The sequence below is a fragment of the Rhopilema esculentum genome, chromosome 5 (genome assembly GCF_057945365.1).
Source record: "Rhopilema esculentum isolate cy_ngs chromosome 5, ASM5794536v1, whole genome shotgun sequence".
NCBI classification, from domain to species: domain Eukaryota; kingdom Metazoa; phylum Cnidaria; class Scyphozoa; order Rhizostomeae; family Rhizostomatidae; genus Rhopilema; species Rhopilema esculentum.
The window spans coordinates 4,411,137-4,437,788 of NC_142819.1; the positions used below are offsets into that span (position 1 = coordinate 4,411,137).

General features: G+C 34.9%; 2 protein-coding genes across 2 annotated transcripts; both read left to right on the forward strand.

The window, feature by feature from the left end:
- Nucleotides 1-6,054, forward strand: LOC135690130 (uncharacterized). The gene is made up of 2 exons (XM_065207604.2): nt 1-157; nt 3,919-6,054. The coding sequence occupies exon 2, from the start codon at nt 3,926-3,928 to the stop codon at nt 5,654-5,656; it is 1,731 nt and encodes a 576-aa protein (XP_065063676.2). The 5' UTR covers nt 1-157; nt 3,919-3,925; the 3' UTR covers nt 5,657-6,054.
- A 4,810-nt stretch (nt 6,055-10,864) lies between these two features.
- LOC135690129 (dolichyl-diphosphooligosaccharide--protein glycosyltransferase subunit 2) lies at nt 10,865-22,262 on the forward strand. The gene is made up of 18 exons (XM_065207602.2): nt 10,865-10,970; nt 11,862-12,037; nt 12,908-12,997; nt 13,552-13,642; nt 14,052-14,431; nt 16,098-16,166; nt 16,278-16,399; nt 16,700-16,951; nt 17,338-17,449; nt 17,621-17,707; nt 18,384-18,440; nt 19,190-19,240; nt 19,875-19,958; nt 20,434-20,529; nt 20,893-20,968; nt 21,261-21,298; nt 21,727-21,827; nt 22,160-22,262. Exons 1-18 carry the CDS (start codon nt 10,955-10,957, stop codon nt 22,164-22,166), a joined length of 1,905 nt encoding a protein of 634 aa, XP_065063674.1. The 5' UTR covers nt 10,865-10,954; the 3' UTR covers nt 22,167-22,262.
- Nucleotides 22,263-26,652: the final 4,390 nt, after the last annotated feature.

Here is a 26,652-nt window from a genome sequence, read left to right on the forward strand (position 1 = left end):
GTGACGGATCTGGTCGTGTCTGAATTGTTTAGCCAATCAAATTGGCGAAGACATATCAGCGGAGTCATATCGGTGGTCAAGCAAACAAATTAGAAAGCAGTGACGATTGCCAGCAGGCCTCACTGAACGTAATTTCTCAGGAAAAGTCCTCATCCAGGTAAACATGCGTATTTTTTAATCTCAACTATAGATATTTGGAGGTTTTGAAAACCCATGCTCTTTTTTCAACAGTATCACGCTTTACGCGTGTTGAATGTAGCACCTGGTTCTAGGCTGCCTACGGCCTTACCGACATAGGATCAGTCGACAGCACTAAACAAAATGTCTTTTTACACAAAAAAGGAATCACCATTTGAAGTTTCGTTTTTATTTTGAAAATATCAAGATCGTAATCTTCTGCTCAATTAGATATAGTATTGATTTGGAAATATAGAAAGCAGTATATCAAACTCCTTCTTTGGCAGCAATCCCTGAGGTTGATTAAGAGGTCATTATCATCTGATCTCAGTCCTGCAGGGAAAGGCGCTTGAGTCAAAAGCTTGATGTGCCAAAGTTTATATTGTAGCTCTGTATTTGAATTTCGACAGAAAAGCATGATTAAAAAAGCATAAACCAATGTTGAAGGAATCTCTCAGGATCTTTGGAGAGTCTGTATCCTTAGAATTGTTATTTGCGAAAGTACAAAGAAAAGTAGGGGCAAGGGGCATTGTCGACATGCAAATTTGTAAAACCTACGTTTCAAGCGTCAAAACATTACTTCAATAAAGATCAGCAACACATTCTGTCTTTAAGATGCATAATTGATTTGAAATAGGAAGATCTTATTTTTCCCCATATATATACTGTTAAACTTCAAGACTTTTACGCACAATGGCAAGCCATTTAAGATGAATCCATGCAAAACATTACGGCGATTACAACTTGAATGAAACAAAGTATCATTTTACAGCTCACAGCATGAAGGCATGCAGTGAAAACGGGAGTAAACGTCATTGCTCGTAACTCTTTGTTAATAAGAACCAATATATTTAAGTTTATGTTGGCTGTTCTTAATTTATACAAAAATCTGAGGCTGGATCCTTCTTAGTTTGTTCTTAAAGGTGTAAGCTGTGCAATTAAAAGCTATTGTGCTCTGGGCCAGGGTGCATTCCATGTGCTTAAACCCGAAGATCTTAGGCATACACTCAGGTTTTTTTCAGTGTTTAGCTTGCAAACCAATAAAACTTTTTCAGCGTATATAAAACTTGATGTAGAACAAGAGCTACATAGTTAACATGAAAAAGAAGAAAATAAAGTTTACAGTTTTACTAATTGCTCATATTTTTGGTTTACCTAAACAAATTCCCAAGCTGTCCTTCAACGTACAGGGCCTTGTTTGCCATGCAGACAAGTTTAGAAATCCACACAAAAAATCATCCCTAGATGGCAAAAAACTCCTCGTTTTTGAAATGAAACATTGTTCAAAATCATGCTTTGCAGCCCTCAGCCTTAGCTTGCTCAGCATGCTGGTAATCACATGCCTTGAAAAATTTAGGCCTGCCTTGGTATGCGATGATGTGCGGTCCATTAAATTGAGACCTTACGATTTTTATGAAGACCTGACATCCTCTTTGTATTAGAAGGTGTGTATCACTGTTTGAAAAAAATTGTGAGGTTTTCTTAAAACCAAAAAGTTTATATGGAATTTTATAAGAAGTTTCTTAAAAACAAAATAATTTATCAAAAAGGAAACAATTTTTAATGCCCTGTTGCCATTACTTCATTTCTGTATAGAATATATTTGAGTGCATCTGTTTTACATTTTGAGATTCATTGATACACTCAAAAACAGAGTAATTTGATGCTAAAACCGAAGTTATTCAGAAACTCTGTATAAAGTGGAGTCATCTGAAAATGGAATCATTTGAATAAACATCGTTTTATTGGGACCAGCAAAGACTTTTTTATAAAATTGTTCTCATAAAAAAGAGTGTAGCTCTATTTTTGTATATTCAAACACTTCCACTTGAAAATAGATCACAACAAATATAAAACAAAAAAGTTGTTCATGAGTCTCTGCTCAAATTCTGTTTGTAATGTTCATCAACATTTGAAATTGTAATGTAAGATAGGGTTGACAACGTGCCAAGTTCTCCACTTATGTTAGAACTAAATTGATTGATTGATCCTAAAGCTTGTGCAATGTCCAGTCTTGTTGCTGTAACTGCATAAGTATGCTTATGAGCAATTTTTGCTTATCATCAGGATCACCTTCTTTTGCAAGTACTGTTGAACTTGTAACATCTGGTTTTGGAACTGCTCTACAGTCTTTTGGAAATGAGTTTATTGTTCTTCAACACAAGCCTCGCAATAACTGCATATCTTTTCAAACATTGAACTTTAGTCCATCAACTAGTTTCTCATCTTTTTAAAGTTTTCATTCTTCACTCCTAAATGGCCAAACCTCTGATGCCATAATTGCAAGGAATCAGCTGCACTTTTAGCTTCATGCTTGGATTCATTTATCGGCAGACAGTCAAGGATATAAACAACTTTCCGTCTTTTCTTCCTAATCTCAAGATTTCTCCATCGCCATTCAGGATGAGACATTTTTCCTCCTTGAAAACAACTAATAAATTCCTTTTGACAACTGCCTTGACAGAGAACAAGTTCTTTGCCATATCTGGAAGGACCAGGACTTTGGTCAGTTCGACAGGCTTCGTTTCCCTATGACTTTGACCTTTAGCCAAACTGACCCTGTACCTTATGCCAACAACCCTGTTTTCATTCAAGCTTATTTTCTCTGACACAGAATAGTCACAAAAATTCACCATCCTTTCTTTGCACCATGACATGTGCTGAGATGCACCAGAGTCAATAATCCAGGTATTAGCTTCCTTCTTGCATGTACTGGCTGTCAAAAACAGTGCATGTGTATCTTCTATTTCTGTAACATTTGCCTGCTCTCTCTGCCCTTTTGCTTGACTTCTTAGGTTTCTCACACCCTCTCGCCACAATGCCCTTTTGAACTGAAGTTGTAGTGTTTCCCTTTCTTGTTTGTTGGTTTCACTTAGTGTCAAGCAATTCTAGACTTCCCCTTTGACGTATCAAGCGCCTTTTCCATCGTGATTCTGAGGTCAGATGAAACTTCAGATCATTTTCTTTCTTCATGTAGCAATCTGACAATAATGAAGTCTAGATCAACCCATGATTCATGTGCAACAATAAGGTTATCATAGGAATCTGGCCAACTACACAAGAGAGTGGTAACTTGATCCTCTTCTGAAACTTGCTCCCCCACTGAAGTGGCTCCTTCCTTGTTGGTTCCACTTCTTCCCCAGAAACTATTCTCCCAAAGATCTTTAACTTGAAGAACCATTTACATTTTGAAGTTCCATAAATGAAAATTTGTTCCATTGAATTTATTAATGTGCTGTGACATACATGTTAAAACACACTGAATTAAATATTGTCAAAAGTCAGCTTTGTGGCAGTCCTTTTCTCCAATTTATGAAAACTCCTGAGCCTATTACCTGTTAAAATCAGGGGTTTTAGGCACAATAACAAGCGATCTAAGATAAGTTCATCCACAACTTAACTGCAATTAAGAATTGAACAAAATGAAGTATCATCTTACAGCTCACAGTATGAAACTGTGCAATGAAAATGGAAGTAAACATCATAGTTTGTAACAAAACTATACAAAACTATAGCCTTCATCTAACATATAATACATGGTTTCTGATTAAAAAAATAATGGGACTGCCCCCAATCTGATCTATGTGTGCTCTACTCTTCCTTTCATTTTCCTATCAATCTGGATTGGTAGTTGCTACTACAAACAGCTCTCTTTTTATAAGGGTGTCTATTAAATCAGCATAAACACTTCATTATATAACTTTGTCTGTTGTATATTTTTATAGTTTTTGTCTCTTTTAGGGGCAAAATGGTTGTTAGCCACCAGTACCGACTTTCAGAGCTTGAATCACATGCCTCATCATGCAATGCCAAGATGGAAAAAATTGACAGCATGCTTGAATCACTGCACAAACAAGCAGTTAGTATTGAAATACAGATAGATTCAGCTGTGGAGATTTTGATTGATGCTTTGCAGAAAAGAAAAGGGGACCTTCAAGAAACACTGAGAAAGATACTAGCCAAAGAGCATGCTGTTTTGACTGCAAAGAAGATTTTTATCAGTGAGCATTTGAATGATCTCTACAATCTGCAAAAACAAGGAAGTGAAAATGTGTCACAATTCAGATGTTGCTATGACAACCTGGTTGATAAATTCCAATCCTTTTTTATTAATGCGGATGATGAAAATGAACTATATTTTCATGATACAGGTAATAATGTCCTGGAGGAGATAATGCAATTTGGGAAAATACATGTTCAAGCTGAGAAATTAGAAGATGCAATGTCCAGCTGTAGTGGCTTTTCTACTCCAGATGATTTTGATATTTTGTTGAAGCCTGGAAATGATTCTAATACGTTGACTGAAGAGAGTACCTGGGAAGTTACTGGTGGCTTTGGTGATGACAAGTCTCTTTGCCAGTTTTCAGGGTGTTGCAACTGTATTGATTTGTGTGAAGAGCTGGCTTTGCCACTCGATAGTGTGCAAGGTAGCCAAACATCGCAAGATCAAAATTTCGAGTCCTGGTTATTGAGGCCTGAACCTAAAGAAAAGCAACAGACTGATGGCCATAGTGCAAGTGTATTTGACATTGAAGAATGTTTTGGTAATAGGCTTGCTGAGAAACTAGAGGCATTAAGTCTTTGTAAAATTGATGGAAGCAGTGGAGCTGAATTCCAGGGAGATGACCCTGCACAGCTTCCCAATGACCTCAAATTTTGGTTGGTAAAGGAAAAGAGAAGACCAGCTCCTGTTGCCAATGACCAAATTTTTATGATCAAAAAAGAGCACCACTCCCAAGTCAGCAAAAAATGGGATGAGATTAGAGCTGTACCTCTATCTGCCTGGCTCAAACGAGCTGCTAAGTTTGAAGTCCAGCTTAACACTAATGGAACTTTGCATCCAAACATCTCACGATTTGAGGAAATAAGTAAAGTGCCTCTTGAATTTTGGTTAAAAGAATCATCAAGATTGGATTGTGGGGTGGATCTGACTCCATGCAAACAAGAAGCAGTGGCAAGTGTCAATGAGGAAGAGTTTGTCCTTGGTAAATGGTTGAAAAGGAAGCACCAGGAAAATGATTTAACAGAAAGTGATTTAACTGAAACATGCAAGAAAATCAAAAGCATTTCTCTGTCAGACTGGTTAAAGACACCATTATCAGAACCAAATATAGGAGGAGGTTCAACCAAAGCACAACTTGATGAATTAGAAACAGAGAGATTCAGAAGTACTAGTACAGTGCAAAGGTTTGATGATATAATAAGAGAACATTGTGAAAAACAATCACTTGGATCAAGCTTCAAGATGGAGTGCCGTTACAGTAAATGGCTTGCAAATCCCAGCAAATCTCTGGTGCCAAATTTTGTTGATGGAAAGGTGAATAGTGTTTCAAAGCAGTTTGATGAGATCGCAAAATCTGACCTTTCATTGTGGATCAAGAGAAGTAGTGCATCCATGAAAAAGCCAAGCCATGATTTGTGCAAATGGTTACGTTGTGGTGCATTGAAGAGTTGTAAAGAATGCAGTTTTGCTTTTTGATGCACAACAGAAACATTATTCGTTTAAAATGATTTAACCTTTCTTCCTTGTTTAACCAGACTAAGGCTTGAAATCAATGATGCATTATTTTCATACATGAGTTTCTGTTCTTCCTGCATGATTATTATTATCAAGTTGGTCTTTAAAATCATTGTAATAATGTTGTGGTTTTAGTACTGTGTTCAAATTAACATGTCTGTGTTGATTATAGATAAGATAGAATGAATTACTATGTTTTTGTTTTTGCAAATGTTATTATTTAATGTAAATTTATTTTAAAATTTCAACTCCAGTGAGAGTTAAATTTTGTACATTCGACTTTTTGTAGCATATTGTAGATAAGAATAATTTCAACTCCAGCGCGGGTTAAATATTTGAATAAACATATCTAATTGTTAGTTGTTGTTGTTTTTGAGTGTGTCCTTCTAACAATTGACAGCTATTGCATGTTCAATGAAACTATGTGAAGATTGAGTCAGATTTTGCAATAGGCAGTGTGGGTTTAGTTACTCTTAAGAGATGCCGCAAGATATTTGGGGCAAGGGGGGAAAGCGCCAAGAAAAAGGGCAAAGTAAATTGCTGAAATACTTTTCCAGGCGCCGCCGTCTCTGGTAAGGGGAAAATAGTAAGAACAGGCATAATTAATAAGAATAGGCAGAAATGAAATGATGTAGAAAACCGCATTTGATTACGTCTAAAAAGTTAGAATTGGGGAAAAATTCAAGAAAAAAACGGCAACAATTGAAGTTAACAGGCATGAATTGTGAGCAGACAAGTGGATGAAAGATTTATTAGAAAAATGTTAAAAGTAAATAAAGACGCGGATGGCCAGAAAGAATATAGGAGGACATTTAGAATCAATACAGGGGGTGGGTTTCCCAAACTAAGCCATTGGCTGCAAAATTCACGGCTGCCGCTAAAGATTCAATTTACGTTGACCTAGGTTTACGGAGAAAGTATGCCGAATTTTTTCAGGATTTGACGCCTGCATTTAAGCAGTTCTTAAACGATATCTCAGAGTCATGAAAATGAAAATATGCCTGTTTACACAGGGACCGCGGAAGCACCCCCCCCCCAAACAATTTGCTTAGAACCATACAAAAAATTGTCAAGCATTTTTAGCTCCCAAAAACGTTTAAGCCCCTTCAATCTGTAATATGCTCCGCGGTTGATGGGCTGATGTTTCAAAAAATCGATGAACAAAGTCGATGGAGACTCTTGCCAAAATGCGTTTTTGTCGCTTTGCGTTTTAGTCGATGTTAATCATATCATGTATACCATTAACAATTTTGAGAATACCATTACCATTAACATATTTTCAAAAATAAAACTTCTAGCGAACATCATTGATTGGTTCGAGAACAACGACTGAACGAACGCGAATTTCATTCAGATATTTTCTCCCAGCTTCAGAAAGTTTCTAATCGAATTGCTAGTTTTCACTCTCCATTTTGAAATCAGAATGTTTGATGAGATATACTTAAAGACAACGCACACCGAATGACTAAAATAACAGTTTTTCTACATTTCGTTTGCATTGGACACAGTGCCTTGGACACTCCTTTCCCTTCATAAATTCTTCAAATTATTTTGAACAAAAGGACTGATGGCAAAGGGCTTATTGTTTTTGCAATGGATTTTTTCCAAGTGAATGGCACAAATGGTGAGGAAAGAAAAGAGTAAGAGAACTGTTGCCAACTGGAAGCAAGACTTGAATGAGCCAGTCTTGAGTCTTGTCTTGGATTGCTGAGCAAATCAACAGAAACGGCGATCTTTAATTTTCTCATGGCTGGCTTGCTCAGGAAAAAATTCTAGAGAAGGAAGATATCTCCTGCACTTATCGCGTTAGAGATTTGTACCAGAAGAAAGGTACCAGAATTTCCTTTTGGTCGATAGTTTCGGGTGCTAGGATAATGTTTTTGACTTGCTGTCGCCAAAATGGAGAAAATATACGTTCTGTTTAAATTTTACAAATAGTATAATACTAGTATAATTGTTCTGTATTGGGCGGGAAGGTCTTCTGCATCGTTAAGAATTACCAGAGGGGTCTCGAGTCCCCATTTCATCGTCGGTTTTTGTTCAAGCGAGTCGCAGGCACGTAATAAGCTGTTTCAATGTGCAAAGAGCTACAGGTGGGAAGATAACAATTATCTTTTTCCCGGAGTTGAAGCTTCCGCAGCCCCCCTTTGCGTTGCCCAGAATTTCTGAAATGATCCCTGTTACTTGGCTTACAAAGACATCATTTGGATACTTTACTTTCACTGCGGTTCCCAATGGTTCCGTCAAAGAAGTTGATATTAACAACGGCAACCACAAAGTGAGGATAAGTTTCCTTCATGACTGGCAGGTACATAGACTGAACTGAAGCATGGAACTTGACGATAAACTAGAGCAGTGGCTTGTGCCATACAGTGGTAATAACAACAGTCTTCCGCCTCTTGAGAACATATTCGAAAGCTTGGGTCTCTCCACGAACTTGAAAGACTGGCTTTTGCTTCCATCGAAAGAACAGGAATTTTATCAGCGAAGGCAACCACCGGTAGATTGCAGTTCAGATATGCAGAGCCAGTTAAACTGCATCTCGAATGAAAATTCAATTTTATCCAACAACAGAACTTCTGCCCAGGTTATTGATGAAATCATCAGCAGAGGCAGTAAATTTTGGCTTTGTGAACCAGATATGAATAAAGACTTGGACACCATTGGTCCTGATAGCCACAAAAGTATCAAGAGAAAGTTGGAAAATGATGTTTTGGAGTTGCGCAACTTCAAACAGCGAAGAGTATGACAGCATAACTGTAATAATTTGTTTTCCAAATTTCTTTTTTATTAACTTTTTTATAACCAGAGGATAATTTTTTTTTTTGGGGGGGGGTGTTAAGGGAGATTTTAACAATCATAGCAAAAGATGTTTAAAAAAGCTTTATTATTTTGCAAAAAGTGAGGAGGCCATGGCCCCTTGGCCTTTGTCAGAGGCCCTGATATGTATCGTTTTCGTGCGGGTATTTATTTCTTAAAAAGTTGCTCTAAGCACTCGGTACTTGAGAAACTTTTAAGAAACTTTTGAACAAAATCAAAATCACAATTTAAGAATGCTTTTTTATTTTGCTTTTGCGATATTTTTCTCTAGTTTATCAAAAGAATTTTTCAGACTTGCCCATTCAAACTGTATTTAAATTGATATGAAGATAATAATTCAATTGTTCAGAATTATTTTTAACGCAAATAATTTAATTTTTTGATAATCTCTCCCAAACTTTGCCAAGATATTTCTTTTTACCTCCGGACCATAAAGGTCTTCTTTACGCATTTTAAATCACATTACATTCTACATAAGACAATTGTATTGTGTTTTTATTTATATTCTCAAATTCTTTGCTCGTTTTAATCAAAACTAGCGTATAAGAAAGTTACAAAAGATTTTCACAAAATTATCTTTACTGCCATTTTTATTAAGTGTATAGAAAAAGAGGAAAATACATACAGATACTATTTTGTAGTATTTTGTTTTATTGATCGCATTTTATTGTTTTGTATACTATTCTCATTTTTTCACAGACTCATTTTTTCAAACGTTGCCTTTTTTGTGAAGGATGTCTTAATGTGATACTAACATATCTTCTCTGAAATTTCATTTCTTCAACGCCATTGATCGAACCTCTATGAAATTAGGCTTTTGAGATTCTTATTTGAACGAGTTTTTCTTGTCTGCCCAGACTGGCATGTGTGGCACTTTTCGACGAGATCTAGGGTGCGGCAAAAGTTCTTTATCGCTAGTAAGCACGGTGCGGAAAGTTGGTTGGAATTTCTTCAGGTGCAGGGGGATAGTGCGCTACACAATTTATCCGAATATATTTGAGCTGGAATGAGCACCAACTAGCTCAGTTGCATGATGAATTGGTAAATTTTTTAAAAAAATAAAGTAAAGAGTCATAGCAGTTCAGGAACTAAATTACACTCCTTTTTATGAGAACAATTTTATAAGAACACGAGCCTCAAAACTGGCCAAAGGTTAAGAACAAATTAATAACAAGCTGAGGCTAAGCTTCTACAACGTTTTTTCTCAAAGTCGAAGATTTTTAGCCATGTGTGGGTGCTTTTTCGGTGATTATTCAAACCTGTCGGCAAATGAATTTGTTTCGCTCACGTGTTGGCAAATAGGGCCTGACTACCTCCCCAAAGTGAGAAAGCTAGCACTCGCACTGCTTACACCCTATCAAATTAAGAACAAATTAAGAACAGTCCAGCCTCAAATTTTCGAAAAAATTAAGAACAGTCAGCCTGAACTTGAATTTAGTGGTTCTTATAGAAAAAGAATGTACTACCTTTTATAAAGTACGTTCTTTAAAAAGTAAAAAAATTATCCAGGTAAAGTGCTGCAAACTTCTGTGATGGTAACGATCTCAGATGCACCCCTGGCGCACTTTCTAACTATTTGGTTTTTGAGGTCAGTTTCAAATTTGGGGGTTGGTCAGTTGCGCCCGATAGAGTTCTGAAGTGTGACATCAAAAAAAGAATACTTTTAGAACTTCTTAAATTTGTCCGCATAATCTGAAAGAACGGCATAAAGTACCTCTCAATGTGAAAAATTAGTTAGATATGTTCCAAATTGGGCGAGATTTATGGCCAATGAGAGATTTCAAGTTTGCTAACGGATTATTTTTATTCTGGCCTGGTTTATAAATTCATGAACCAAGACCAAATTACAGAGGTTTGATGGGGCAAGAGCCTGTGCTCAAGTGGTCATATATCCGCCAATTCGTAATGCCTTGGCTTCAACTGATTTTTCATATTCAGAGGTATTTCATGATGCTCTTTTAGGTTCTAAGATTAAATTCAGAAAGAAATTTAAGATTAAGATTTTTATGACGTCATCACTTCGGTACTTTATAGAATTTTTATAATAATTTTATCTGGTTTGTCCATTTTGATTTAAATATTAGCCGACTCAAATCCAATTAGAACTTTGGAAAATTATTGAGAAGGTAGTTGTTAACCCTTCATTTCGCTACATTTCTATAATTAACAACGTAAAAACTGCTGCAATCCTTATATTTTTAGCTTGTATCTTTGTTATCTAATATCTTCTAATTAAACACTAAACTTTTTCTTGGATGTATTTTGTAGTAGATATAATAATGTAAATGAAATTCGACACTTGTTCTTGGTTCCTCTATCATCCTCGTTTACAATTTTGTTGAAAGGAGAGGCTGAGCCACATCATGGTTTTAAAACCCTTGTTCCCAGTCTCTCTTTCTCTCACCTCGTGTCACAACTTGAGAAGGGTGCAGTGAAAAGATGGGCACTTTTTACGGTGAGTTGGTCGCTGTTTTGAAGCTTTTACAAAATAAATTGATGTCTAGTTCCTTTCAAATGTACGTGTTATTGATTTTTGTGAATATTTAAGCTGAGATTTTGACCAAAGTGAAGTAGAGGATATAAGGTGAACTGGTGGTGCAGAAGACAATTTAGCTTGTCATTCAGTTTCCTGTCACAAGTTTATGGTTGGACCCCAGGTCATTACCCCATTTAACTCCGCTGTCTAAGAAATTTGTGAAATTTCAAGAAAGCTGGTCTTGCATTTGCAGCTAATCCCGGCATGAATTTTATTTCCACCAGAGTTGCAAATGGCTGCCATGACCGCCGCTCCTATCTGCAATGCTCACTTTTATTTAACACTGTCCACAGGACTCCAGAGCGCAAAATTATTTTAAGTCCGCTGCAACTTTATTTAATGGGGGCAAAAAACAGTGCTTTAAAATTTAAATCAACTCTTTGTAATATTTTTGCATTTTAATATATCATTAGATATTGTTGAAATATCATCATTTATCCTATGTTTAATGATTTTGAATAAGAAAGTTGACCTGAGCTAAGTATCAGGTTTTTTGTGAGTAAAGTATGTGTTGTCATTTTCTTGATGAGCAAAGCAGTGCTTCCTTATTGCTTTAACTTGATAAGGATAAATTTATTTTCAGATTTCTTTCCCAGGCTACTTGCAAAGCATATTGTGTCTGTAGATGTGGATTTTGATAGTTAACTTTTTATTTCTTTTTATATCTTTAAAATGTATGTAGCAAATAGTTGAATAGTTGTGGTTTAAATACATAAAACTTAATGAATATGAATTTGAAGAAAACAGTTGACACTGATGTAAAAAAATTAGATAAGATGTTCCTTTATGGAAAAAACTTTTTTCTTCCAGCTGTTGCAGTTTTACTGGCAGTCTTAGCCTATCAAGCAAATTGCTTGCAAAATGCCCTTACTGTTGATGAAGCATACAGGTTTTCAAGTACTCTACAGAAACATAATGCAAAGGATCTGGAAGAAGCATATCATGTTGTAAAAGCACTTAGCGCACTTGGAAAAGGCGTTGAAGAGGTTCTTTTTTGTTCCTTTTTACTTTTATGTCTAAGAAATCAACACGGAAAGGCAGTAGTTAAAGGTTTTTGACACAGATAAAAGTGGCTTACAGTCACTCGGCCATGAGTGGTTGCCCAATCAAATTGCACACAGAGAAAGACATGAGAACAGTTTCTGCCTTTCTGCAAATCGGTTAAATCCTAGAGCAGCACACAGTGGTTTCACGTGAGCAGTTTCCAATTCCTTTCTTGTGTGCTTGTTCTGATCAATTTGCCTTAAGTTATTTTTAAATTCGCTGTACTTATGCATGTCAAATGCCTTTAAGACTACATTTGTACACTTTTTGGAATCCAACCAATCAGAATGATTTTTTTTTTGATTCAGGATTCCCTTGAAGATCAACAGAAAAAGTTTAGTCCTTTTCAATGACGTTTGGGGCCATAAACAGTTCCACATTCAGCTCTTCCAATCTTAGTGATTGAGAGCCGTTGTAAATTATATTCCCTATTGTGTAAATTATGTTAGTTCTAAGGTCCTTGGTCTGCAACTTTGAAATTCTGATAAAGTTGGTCCCTTTTTTGTCTTACAAAAACATGATGTGATAGAAGCAGTGCAGTGAAGCCTAAATATTCTTAGCAGCAAAGTCTCTTTGTAAATGACTTGAGGTCACCAACTTTAGATGTATCAAATTTGTTTTTTAAAATAGAAAAATAAGACCTCCTTTGTTACCAAATGAAAGCTCCCTATAAATTTATTTTTTGCATCAGTAAACCAATTAATGTCATGCCACACTTTTTTTTTAGCCTAGTTGTTTCAAATGATTCATGTTCCTGGCAGATATTTTGTTCTGTTGTTTTTATGTCAAGCATGTATCTTTTCATTATGCAGGATTATTGCAGCTTTGCATCAAACAATTTGAAGAAAGACGTTAAATCAATTTTCTATTATTCAGAAATTGTGAAGTCTCTAGGTTGCCAGGTAATATTAACATTTCTATCGAAATTATTTCCCAAGCAGATATATATCTCAAATTGGATCAGTTGGTTGAATGAAATATTTAGGTTGAACAAAAAAAAGTTGCAAGTTTTTTTGTAATTCTAAAACTGATCTCAGCCAGACTATTTTTCTATTCCTTTTGGATTTTTCTACTTTATTCAAGTCAATGGTTGGTTATCTTGGATGATTTAAAGATTTACAAAGTTAGACAGTTTTTAGCCCTCATAAAGGTCAGACAGATTAGGGTTCAGCTGTTTGTTTTTTCTCATGTTACAGTTTTTTTTCAAGGTAGCCAACCAAAGCATTATACTTTTATCTTCTCTTATGACAGAAGTGCAATACCATAGGAATCCATTTTACTTGAAAACCAACCCAAAACAGATCTGTGGTTTAATCAAGTTTTACAGCTATTTGGATTTTCCCAATAGACTGCTCTGGTATATGATATGCATGCTGTTAATTCAGTTTGTATTTGCACTATGATGCTTTTGAGCTTTTTTTGATTATTAATCATAACACTTTGAATTTCTTCTTAGAATGCTGTCAAAAGCATTGATGGCGTAGATGAAAAGGACACAAACAGTATCTCTTTTGCAATTGCAGCCCATGCTAATCTGGGTTTGAAAGGTAAGCTGCAATTAAAAAATCTGTTGCTTGTAGGTTTATACTAAGGCTGTAGTAATTCCTTTCTTTATAGTCCATTCTTTATATAAATATTGTATTTATTCCCTATCCATTTAGAGCATGCTAAAGGCAACTGCAAAAAATAAAAGATTTATGAAAACGTTTTTTAAACGGTGGCAAGATTTGTTACAGTATTTTGAAATGAAAATATCCAGTTTGTGGAAAAGTCAAGATGAAAGCTCAATGTCATATGTCTTCATTGTCAAAACTGATCATCAATCTGTTAGGTTATTTGTCCTATTGCAGCAATTTGTAATGAGAGATGCACCCCTCTAACTCACTTCAGGTTTTGTCTAAATGAATTACATTATTTTATTAATGCTTCTAAAATGGATTTTATTTTGATTTATAGTTCAAGATAACTTGGTAAAAGCCCTTGAAAAAGCCGTCAAAAGTGATGATTCACCAGCCAGTTCTGCAAATGCTTTTTATGCTGCAAGTCTGCTTCCCAAAGAAACCAACCTGAAGTTCTTGACAGACCTTGTTGAAGATATTGTTGCTCAGGCTGATGAAATCGACAATACAATTTTAAAGTTTGAAGGTGGATTGCCTGTGACTGCTGCTGTTGTTAGAGGTGTTCTTGCTTTGGCAGATTCACAAAACAAAGCTTCTTCACTTTCTGCAGAACAACTGACAAAGTTTGCCCAATATTTCTTGCAAAGAAAATATGTCATGGATGTCAAGGGTATCTTCGATGTTGCAACTGTGCTGTCTAAATTATCAAAGAACAAGGTATGATTATAATGAAAGTTTTTATGTTACAAAACCAGGAGTGCCAAATCGATCACAGAAATCCCCAAAAAATATTCATCTCTGATTTATGTAGTCATGATAATATTAGGTGTGGGATCATAGGTGTATGCCAGGCCTCCCCATGGAAAAAAATAACTTGGGCTATTAAAAGTCCTTGCGAGTTTGGCTCCGTGGGCTACTTAGCCCTTACAGAACTGTTGTTGATTTTTTATATAGGAGTATTTACAAAGACAAAAATACATTACCTTGCCAATTCTTTAAACACTTTTCACCTTAAGAAGGCATTTTTGTGGGTATTCCTATCTTTTTGGGAATGCCTTGTTTATATATATGTCAAGACTTGAAATTGTTTTGTATTTGACCGTATGGTGTAACATTTCTCACTTTAATAATTTGTAACATTAATCATGCTACATGTAATTTTTTTCATGGGAATACATTTCCTATTCCATTGCAAGTTCTAGCAGATAATACATTAGTTTGTTAACATGTCATAAACACATAGACGTGTAAGACCATTTTTCTCTTTATTTACTAACATCCTGATATTTACAGTAAGTAGTACAAACATTGGGAAGCAAAACTGTGCAGACAAAATGAGAATGTTAGTTTGAAAAACTATGTGGATGGCAAAAAGCCCTTGCAAATTTATTTTGCGCAGTTTAGCTATAGCCAGCATCTCCTGGAATAGCCTGGTGCATGCCTAAGACTCTTTACATGCTTTTTGTTGTACAAGCAACACAAGGTCTTGACTGACTGATCTTATTGATTCTTATTAAGGTTTTGGTTTTGACTGATTCTTATTAATTGTCTCTAAATTAATTTTTGGATTTCTTTTCTGTGCATTATTTTGATAGCATTTCTGGATGGCATAATTTCTCTTAGAAAATCTTGTATTCTTTTTGCTTAAGTGCTCTTAATCTGATTCAAAAATTTGAAAATTCTTTCGTTTAAAAAACCCTCATAAAGCATCAGAAACAGCCAAAAACCTTCAAGAATTTTCACAATAGTATATTTATATATCAATATTTTAATGAATTAAATGGCTAACAGGTGTTCATAAAAATTATAAGATCTTTTTTTATGGATTGCAGACAATCACAGCCCCAAAGGCTCCTTGCAACTGCTATGTTTTGCGTATATAATTAAAAAGCCAGCCTAATATCATGCTGTATGAAAATACAAGACAATTTCTCAAGACAATTGCCGCAAAGCATTTACTTTTAAAGTGGTACCTGTTCAACAAAAAATCTTATCTAAAGCTGTCTGTGATTGATAAAGCTGTCTGTGATTGATAAAGCTGTCTGTGACCGGTATGTTTTGCATATATGACAAAAAACTGGCCTATTATCATACTTTATGAAAATACAAAACAATTTCTCAAGACAATTGCCGCAAAGCATGACAGTTGCACAAGAGCCTTTACTTTTAAAGGGGTGCCTGTTCAACAAAAAATCTTATTTAAAGCTGTCTGTGATTGAAGTGCCAAGTGATGATGAAACTAGAAGCCAATCCTATGAACCACTGATTAGAAAAAAATTATTTCTGATGGCACTTCTGGTTGTATGGGTCCAATAATATAACAACTTTATTTATTTTTTCAGCTGTGTAATCAATATATATTTGTATATCTATTGGTTTTCAGTTTCAAGTTCCTGTTGTGGTGTCAGTTTACAAGGCTGACAGAATGACTGAAAAGAATAGAATTTACAAGGTAAGAAGATTATCAATAGAATTTATCACCTTTTTTTGAGAGATGTTTTTCAACTTAATGTAAAGATCTCCTTCAAGATCTTCCAATATATGCCTCAACTCCTTTTTCTAGGTGAGAGTTACTGATGTCATGGATAACTCGATTCCAGATGTTGAAGTTGTTGCAAAATCTGTTACTTCTGCAGCTGGAGATACAGTTGCTGAAAATGTTGCTTTAGTTAAAGGACCCAAAGAGTAAGCCCTGTTCTTATCAATGCAGTCTTTCTTTATAAGAATGACTTTTATCCCACTGAAATTTCTTGATCAGAGATACTGTTTGTTTTTAGAAGAGTACCAGTTTGGTTATGTCATGTTTAGCAGGCCTTGCCCAGAAAGGCGCTCAATCGAGTGCATGCACCTAAAGCTGAGGTGTCCGCCTCTGGTTTATAGCGTTCTTTTTGTATATAAGATTTTAGCAGTGCTTTGTTCCCCATCCAACATTCAAGACCATTAGCTGATTTTAAAGTTTATAGCTTTTTGTTTAAATTTTTGCAGTGACTACCTTATTGTCAAGTCAGAAATTGCCAAAGGGTACATTGCTGCCAACTCATATGTTTATGATTTTGGCACAGCTGAAAGAGGCATCTATACATTGACGTTGAATGTAGAGTTTAAGAAAAATGCCAATGTTTACATTGGTGGAAAGGATGCTGAGCTGAAAGCTAAGGTTTTGTCAAGAATTACTGTTGAAAATATTGAAGTTGGTATTGCAGACAGAGAGCAATCTGCATCCTCCAAGGCAATCAAGTAAGGCAAATTGTTTACTTTGTTTAGCAAATAGCGCAATGTGTTAAAAATGATCAATGTTATATATATTTTACCTAATGGCTACATGATACAAGAGTTTACTCCAAAACCATGAGATTTAGTAACATAAAGACTTTGCTCTGTCTGATATATATATTTGTTTTGTTTCTCTTAACTAGTAAATATTTTGTATATATCTGGTTTTGGTGCCAAGTGATGATAATGTAGAAGCCAATCCTATGAGCTGCTGATTAGAAGAAATTTTCTGATGGCACTTTATATTACATCGGTGTTATTCATTGATTGCTATTATTCTAGCTTAGTTATAAACATAAGTTGTAATTGTCTTTGTTCTTGATAGTAATGTCATGTTTCCTTTTCTACAGAGTAAAATTCCCAGAGAGCATCAAGTCTGATCTTGAAGCTGATTATCATCAAAAAATTATCATGAAATTCACATTGAAGGAGTTGTCAGGAAATCCAACAACTGTTCATCAGGTATATATTAGATAAAATATTTTAGAAGTTTACAGTGCCTAGAAAAGCTGTTTCATGTGACTTTGACTCATTTGTTAAAATCAATTGTATAAACAGTTTTTCCTTGAGTTTGTTGATGTGGTAAAAGCAGGAATGTTTCATTAAAAATGACTGGACCTTGTTTAATTGCAGGCGTTTGTAAGGCTCACACATGTTGCAACTGGACAAGAAATCTTTTTTGTTGCCCAGCCAGATGATGATGTTTACAAATTTACTCTTGTATGTATTTTGCTCTTCTTTCCTCCTTCATCTGGTTCTGCAATTGCAATTGCAACCCCACTGTTTTGATTTTATGCTCTAATCAGGCCTGGGCGTTTGTGGAGAGCCATAGCTCTTGCTCCCCACCAGACTTCCCTCAATTGCTTGTGGGGGGCTGCTGATTGCTCTCCTAAACTGTTGAAAAAAGTAAATTGCCTACCTTGAAAACAAGTTTTTCTTTATTTCTATTTTTATGCATCTATAGATAGTTCACCTGAAAGTTACTGTTTACTACTCCTCTGCTAATGGTCTTCTGGCAACACTTGCCTTATGAAGGAACCAAAAACTTTGAAATCTCTGCTATATTTAGAGTGCCTTCACTCTATATAGTTCCAGAAAAATAATCATGAACTGCAAGGGAAAGCTAGTAGGGATGCTCAATTACATATCATTTTTGCCAGTGCCCAAAATCAAAGATACTAGATACAAACAGAGTGTTGTTATTTATTACCAATTTTTTTGGAATTTTCTGTGCCAAATGATGAAATTCAATCCGGTGATGAGGTATCTTCATGATATATGTTTTAATTTCTGATGGCACTTGTAATTTAGCATGTTCAGTGGCATGTTTTAGACTTCAAGTCAAGCTACACTTAAAACTTATTCCATTTGTGATTTCTGACTTTTTTTCTTAAAGGATCTCGGAACAACTGGCAAGGATTCATTCAACAATCTTTCTGGAAAGTACAAAATGGTATGTGTTAAGGCAGCATCCTATTTGGTCTTTGTTTAAAATCTTGGTTTCTGATGCATAGTGACAATAATATATGCTCCAATTTTTAGATTGAAAAATTTTTAGTGAATGCTCTTGCACAAAAAGAATAGTAGAAAAAGGACAGTTTAAAGTAAAAGTGCTGTTAGTGATGCTTGTTATCAAACAATGCTAACTATTTTTGCAATTTTTATGCATAGTCAAAAGAACCACTAAAACATCTTAGCATGCTATCTCCTTTCCCATGGCTGCATTTTCTCAAATTGCAGTTGTGTTAGAAATGATAGCCATATAATTGCTAACATTTGTTATCTTTTGTGATACTGGAAATTATCGCATAGGGCAACAGATTAGTTAAACATTATTTTCATTTTTAATATTGCATGCAATCATTACACACTGCCTTTGGTTTTGTGTTTTCTACATTGCCCATGTGACTCAAGATATTCTGTTGTTCTGGTTTGCTTTTAGGATTCCTAGTTGTATTTTCACTGATCTCTTATTATCTAAGTCCTTTTTACTTTGAATTTGTTACTGCCCTATAAAAAATAAACAGTAAAATATCAATTATTTCAAAATCTGTTTGTAACTCCCTCATTCACATTCATGAATTAGTTAAGTGCTAGAAATTAAAAGGTTTTTAAAAGTGTAGATTAGGACGACTTTCATTCATTTTCAGTGATAAATTTTTCCACCGAAACTCAAACATTGCCTGAAATTTGTTTTAATAGGATCTGATTGTTGGTGATAAGTTAGTACAAATCCCAATTAAATGGAATGTGGTAAGTTTTTGTTGGAATTCTATTATTATTATTGAATAATTTTATCATTAACCAAATAAAGACTGTCTCGGAGCTCAGTGATAAGGTGTTTGGCTTAAGAAATCACCTTTTTGTATCAGGATCTACTTCCCCCCTAGCAATATTTTATTTTAATAAGAAGTAATAATCACCTGCTTTTAAGCAGCCTTATGTTAAGTTTTGTATAAGTTTGGCTTCTTGCAAGCAAGAAATATTTCCTGCATTTTTATGCTGTTTTGTGGGACATAGGTAGATATAATTATTTAGCTATAACTTGCGAAATCTTTTGAAAGATTTCTTCTCTCTCTTATAGTACAAACTTTAGGATTTTGTTGTTTTAATATTTCTCTCACAAGATAAATTAACTGAAAACAAAGCAAAAATAGATTCATTTTAAGAAAATGTAAGTTTCTAAGTCTAACAAGATAATAATTGGTCTTCTGTTTTACATTACCTTGTGGGCACTGACAAATTTTTGTCAGTGTAAGTTCTTGCAAGTTGTATCTATGTTTTGATTATAAGCTATGCTTATCCTCAGCTGTGTGTACTATACCACTAGTATGCTATAAATTTATTGATGTTATTGGTATTTTGATTTTGTATTTTGCATGCATAGGCCACTGTTTCACTCAGTTTTGCTGAAGAGCCAAAGAAAACAAAGAAGCAAGCTCGTACAACAGAACCGCTGCCAGTTATTGAGGTAAGGAATCTTTTTACTTCCTTACCACCTCCAACATGCATTGACATTGACAACTGCCTAATTGCTAGCTCTGGGTCAGCTTTAGGTCCTTATTCAGTCTAGCTGTACTGATGAGTCCTGATATGGGGCGAAACTGGCCTACTACTGACTGTTTGAGTTATTAGTGGCTTTCATAACATCCCTCTTCATCTAATTTGATACCAGTTTAAAAGGTGGTTTGATATTGATACAGCTCAGCCGCCAACAACTTGATCTAGCTAAACAGTGCCATATGATGAAATTAATGTTGCCAATCCTTTTGTGATTTCTAATGAACAGATTCCCAAACAGTATCTGATGGCACTTCTAGATGAAGCTTACAATTTTATAGCTAATTTCAAAAAAAGAACTTTACCAGTTTACAATGATCATATCAGCAGATTAATCTCTTGAGTTGCTTGATTTTCTTCTGAACCAAACTTGTTTATTCAAACAGCACATGTTCCGCGTTCCGGATAAACGCCCACCCATCATCGTTTCCAACGTTTTCACAGCTTTGATTGCAGTTCCATTCTTTGTGATGCTTATTTGGGTAAGTAGTTGTAAATGCAATTAGTCTTTTTATAGCCGTCAATCACCTAATGAGAATTTGATGATATTCATGTTAAACTTCCTTGTTCAACCCCCTCACTCTGAAATAGATTGTCTAGATGCCGAATGATGAAATAACTTTGCCAATCCTTTTGCGACATTGTGGATGAGCTTCTTTCCAATTATTCTGATGGCATCTTTTCGTCTTTTTTGTGTGTGATAAATTACTACTTACTAGTTTTGACCTACAAATATTAGAACACACTGTTCTTTCAACTAACTCAAATCTTTTTCCCAATGAGTCCCTGGCATTTCTCAGGACTTTTTCGGAACCTGCTAAACTGATATCCACCCTTTTTTACAGTGGATCCAACTTGGTATAAATGTCTCGAACTTTGATTTCTCTGTTCCAACATTGATGTTCCACATTGGCCTTGCAGGTAAATCTTTGATATTTATTAAGGTACAGTAAGTGCTGAGTTGATTACCCCCATGCTTTGCTTAACCTTCCTATAGTTGCCTGATTCAAGTTTCCCAATAACTTTTTTCAAGAGAAGTTTAACAAGAACATATTTCGTCGTAAAGCCAGACTTTGGCTGTGCATTATTCGCTCAGTCAAGACCCAATGCCTAGAAAACTATGGATACTATTATTATTCATCTGATTGATGCAGCTTGATACCATTATTCTTGCCTCATCGATTCCCTTAACATATTTCTTTTGATTCTGTAGGTATATTTGGACTTTACTACATGTTCTGGATTAAATTGGTAAGTACGACTTGAATTCCATTCAACATCATAACAGTATATGTTACATCATAACAGTATACATATTTTGAAGTTTAGATTGTATGCATAGGGACATCTATGGAGATGTTGCATAATAAGGAATTGGCGCAATATTTCATTATCAATAGAAATTTTTGCCATTAAAAACTTTAATATTGTCCCAATAGACATAGAGCTGACAATGAATTTCTTTCTAGATATTGATTCAGAAGTTGTTTTAGTGATTTTTAAGTGATTTTAAGTGAAAATTATATTTAAAGAAACATTTATGCATCGTTGTTATGTATTGGAAATGTTTGTAGCCTGAAAGTTTTCGTTCCATTTTTTAGCTTTTTAAAGATTCCAACAGTGTTTAATTCAAAATCTACTATCTGCGATGGTTTTAATTGCCTTTATATCTCTTTCAGAACATGTTTACTACTTTGAAGTGGCTGGCACTATTTGGTAGTTTGGCTTTCCTGGGCGGTAACAAAATGTTAGCTGCCATGGCTGCCAAAAAACAAACAAAGTAAGCAAGAACTTTTCGTTCCTTCGCATGACGTCATACTTAATTAATAAGCCTCTTTTTAGTGATCACATTCCAATTTGCTTGCTTGTAAGGTTTTCACAATTTAAGCTCCCCGACTCCGTTTTTGATCGTCTAGCTAGCGACTTGTGCCTAAACAGGAGCACGTATCTCTATGTAAAGGTTTTGATAAAAAGCTCCTGAATTTTTGAATGAAGAAATTTAATTAGTTAAAAAGTGTAACAATTGGCATGGCATTAACTTTTTAAGTCAAGTGTGTTTGTGAAACTTTTTTTGCGTTCTCCTTTTCTGACGTTAAAATTATTCTTTTGCAGGTCTTGACATTTGCACGCGCTAATTGATGTATTGAAATTATAAGAACACGTTGAAAACCTTTTTTGATATCTGAATCGAAATAAGTAACATTTTTAGTGTAAATAGCGTTGTTTTCTTGCGTTGTTCTTAAAGCTTGTAACCGAGAAAATATATTGCTAGAAGCTCCAATGTTTTTGAACCGAAATGAGAGTCAAGAGGTCTTTAAGTTTTGCCCGAGGGCATTTTGTGAGATCTTGGTGTGAATATGCTACTTTAGAATCATGCCCTCAGTTCAGTTTATTTCAAATTTAAAATTCAACTACATACAAAAATTTAAAATTCAACTACATACAAAAAGTCCTTCTAAAGTATATACAGTTATTTAGAATAACTAACTACAACAGATATATCAAATTAATGAACAATCTAAAAAGGGGTACATAGGATTTCGGTTTATAGAGAAAATTCGCATTCGGGGGAAACTTTAAGGTTTGCAATTTTCTGGTAGTCTAGTTCTCCGACAGATCAAGGGCTTTGGAAATGCAGGTTTATTCAGAGGAATTAGAAGCAATTTTTAAGTCACTTGCTTTCAGAATTACCTTGTATATAGGTTAAAGGATGTCCATTTTGAGTGACATTTTGCTAAGAGAATTCCTGCAGAATTTTTCGAATTTTGCTCTACATTGTGCAGTCAAATTTGGTGCACCGCTCGAGAGATTCATAATCTGAGCAATTGAGAAATATGGTCAATTTATCGTCTTACAGTAATGATGGGTCACATTTAAAAGTTGTATGCGGAGTAGAAAAATAAGGTTTTCGGCCAACACAGCTTACCAACAGTAGGGAAGGACGGTACAGGTAGCCCTCGTATCCAGAAGACCTGTAGACTTTCCCCCAGCATAGGGGAAAAATGTACTTGCCATGCGCGCGATGAATCACAGGGGTTACAGCAAATGTCAACACTGCTCACGCAACATTTCAGGATGAATACACCACATTGTTTTGAATGATTAAAGATTCGTCGATAGATCGACATATTCAAAACAAAGGCAGCACAAAAGTTGCAAAGTTGTTCTAGCAACAAATGTAACTAGTTCTATTGCCATAACATAGATGAAACTTTAAAAAATAGGCATTAAGTGTGTCTCGATTAAAATTTCCATTAAAACTGATGCAAATTCCAATCTGAAAATGCATTTGCATACAGGTACATATTTTCACACACCACAAAAGAATAAAATAAAATATATAATTTAGATGCAATAAGCAGAAAAGGGCGAAAACACACCAACCATTAGAAAGTTGAGGACATTTTGCAACCAAAGTTTGAAGAATCCAGGAAAATGTACACGTTTTCCCCATTAAGGATAGGAAATGATACATCCAAAAGCTGTTTTGTTAGGCAATGAAAATCACTTGAAAATTGTCAAGCACTAGAGTGGTACAATTCTTGAACAAAAATTGTCAGAGAAGAGGTTCCGAAAAAGACATCTCCCTTGACCGAAGATAAATAAAAATGCGACTTGTGCTAAACACGTGCACTACACAACATGTCTTCAGAAACCATTCCAACAACCACAAAACAAAATCTTCAAAATTTTCCATTTGACTTTAAATTGACTTTCCCAAAGAGGAAGCCACTCGATGCAATGCTATTATAAAGTTAAAAATTAGTAATTGAGAAATAAAAGCCCAGAGTTTCAAATGTAAACCTTTGAATCAGTCTAAAAATTTAGATTAGCCAAGTAACTTTGTAATCGAAAAAAAATTATTTTAAAGAAATTGTCGCGAGAAAAAGGGTTACCTACAGACAAATCTAGATTTTGCTACAAAACGAAACTATTGCCAAAGTAATTGCCAAACAACAAGGTTTTTGCTGGTTATTATCATTTGTTTTGAATGTATTGCCTTTTCATGGAAAAAGGAGGGAAGTTGCCGTTACTTTTGATTATTATGAATGTGACTTCGTGGTCGATAAGGAATATGAAAAGGCTAAGTTGTCGCGAGAAAAAGGGTTACCTACAAACAAATCTAGATTTTGCTACAAAACGAAACTATTGCCAAAGTAATTGCCAAACAACAAGGTTTTTGCTGGTTATTATCATTTGTTTTGAATGTATTGCCTTTTCATGTAAAATGGAAGAAACTGGCCGCTACTTTTGATTATTATGAATGTGACTTCGTGGTCGATAAGGAATATGAAAAGGCTAAGTTGTCGCGAGAAAAAGGGTTACCTACAAACAAATCTAGATTTTGCTACAAAACGAAACTATTGCCAAAGTAATTGCCAAACAACAAGGTTTTTGCTGGTTATTATCATTTGTTTTGAATGTATTGCCTTTTCATGGAAAATGGAAGAAACTGGCCGCTACTTTTGATTATTATGAATGTGACTTCGTGGTCGATAAGGAATATGAAAAGGCTAAGTTGTCGCGAGAAAAAGGGTTACCTACAGACAAATCTAGATTTTGCTACAAAACGAAACTATTGCCAAAGTAATTGCCAAACAACAAGGTTTTTGCTGGTTATTATCATTTGTTTTGAATGTATTGCCTTTTCATGGAAAATGGAAGAAACTGGCCGCTACTTTTGATTATTATGAATGTGACTTCGTGGTCGATAAGGAATATGAAAAGGCTAAGTTGTCGCGAGAAAAAGGGTTACCTACAGACAAATCTAGATTTTGCTACAAAACGAAACTATTGCCAAAGTAATTGCCAAACAACAAGGTTTTTGCTGGTTATTATCATTTGTTTTGAATGTATTGCCTTTTCATGGAAAAAGGAGGGAAGTTGCCGTTACTTTTGATTATTATGAATGTGACTTCGTGGTCGATAAGGAATATGAAAAGGCTAAGTTGTCGCGAGAAAAAGGGTTACCTACAAACAAATCTAGATTTTGCTACAAAACAAAACTATTGCCAAAGTAATTGCCAAACAACAAGGTTTTTGCTGGTTATTATCATTTGTTTTGAATGTATTGCCTTTTCATGGAAAAAGGAGGGAAGTTGCCGTTACTTTTGGTCATAAATGTGATTTCGTGATCGTTCATATTTAAAATTAATGCCAACTTTCCTCCTTTTTACATGAAAAGGCAATACAATCAAAAGAAATGATAATAACCAGGGAAAACCTTGATGTTTGGCAATTAGTTTGGCAATAGTTTCGTTTTGTAGCAAGATCTAGATTTGTCTGTAGGTTACACTTTTTCTCGCGGCAATTCAACTCTTTTGTATTCCTTCCCGATAACGAAGTCACATATATGACCAAAAGTAATGGCAACTTCTCTCATTTTTCCACGAAAAGGCAATACAATCAAAAGAAATGATAAAAACTAGCGAAAACCTCGATGCTTGGCAATTACTTTGGCAATAGTTTCGTTTTGTAGCAAAATCTAGATTTGTCTGTAGGTAACCCTTTTTCTCGCGACAACTTAGCCTTTTCATATTCCTTATCGACCACGAAGTCACATTCATAATAATCAAAAGTAGCGGCCAGTTTCTTCCATTTTCCATGAAAAGGCAATACATTCACAACAAATGATAATAACCAGCAAAAACCTTGTTGTTTGGCAATTACTTTGGCAATAGTTTCGTTTTGTAGCAAAATCTAGATTTGTTTGTAGGTAACCCTTTTTCTCGCGACAATTCAGCCTTTTCATATTCCTTATCGACCACGAAGTCACATTCATAATAATCAAAAGTAGCGGCCAGTTTCTTCCATTTTCCATGAAAAGGCAATACATTCACAACAAATGATAATAACCAGCAAAAACCTTGTTGTTTGGCAATTACTTTGGCAATAGTTTCGTTTTGTAGCAAAATCTAGATTCGTCTGTAGGTAACCGTTTTTCTCGCGACAACTTAGCCTTTTCATATTCCTTATCGACCACGAAGTCACATTCATAATAATCAAAAGTAGCGGCCAGTTTCTTCCATTTTCCATGAAAAGGCAATACATTCACAACAAATGATAATAACCAGCAAAAACCTTGTTGTTTGGCAATTACTTTGGCAATAGTTTCGTTTTGTAGCAAAATCTAGATTTGTTTGTAGGTAACCCTTTTTCTCGCGACAATTCAGCCTTTTCATATTCCTTATCGACCACGAAGTCACATTCATAATAATCAAAAGTAGCGGCCAGTTTCTTCCATTTTCCATGAAAAGGCAATACATTCACAACAAATGATAATAACCAGCAAAAACCTTGTTGTTTGGCAATTACTTTGGCAATAGTTTCGTTTTGTAGCAATAGCTAGATTTTTCTGTAAGTTACCCTTTTTATCGCGACAATGTTTCATCTCAATATTGTAATTTTATATAAATGTAGAGATTTCGACATTTACCTGCAATTTTGTTTGTTGTTTTGAAATAATGATTAAAAGTTCTTTCTTGATATACCTTGATTAAGCATTTCTGTTTTATAAGTTTCATCCAGTAGTATGTCTACTAGATTACCGAAAACAATTAACTTTTATACTTTGACTTTGAAGTGTTTACTGTATATGTTGAAGC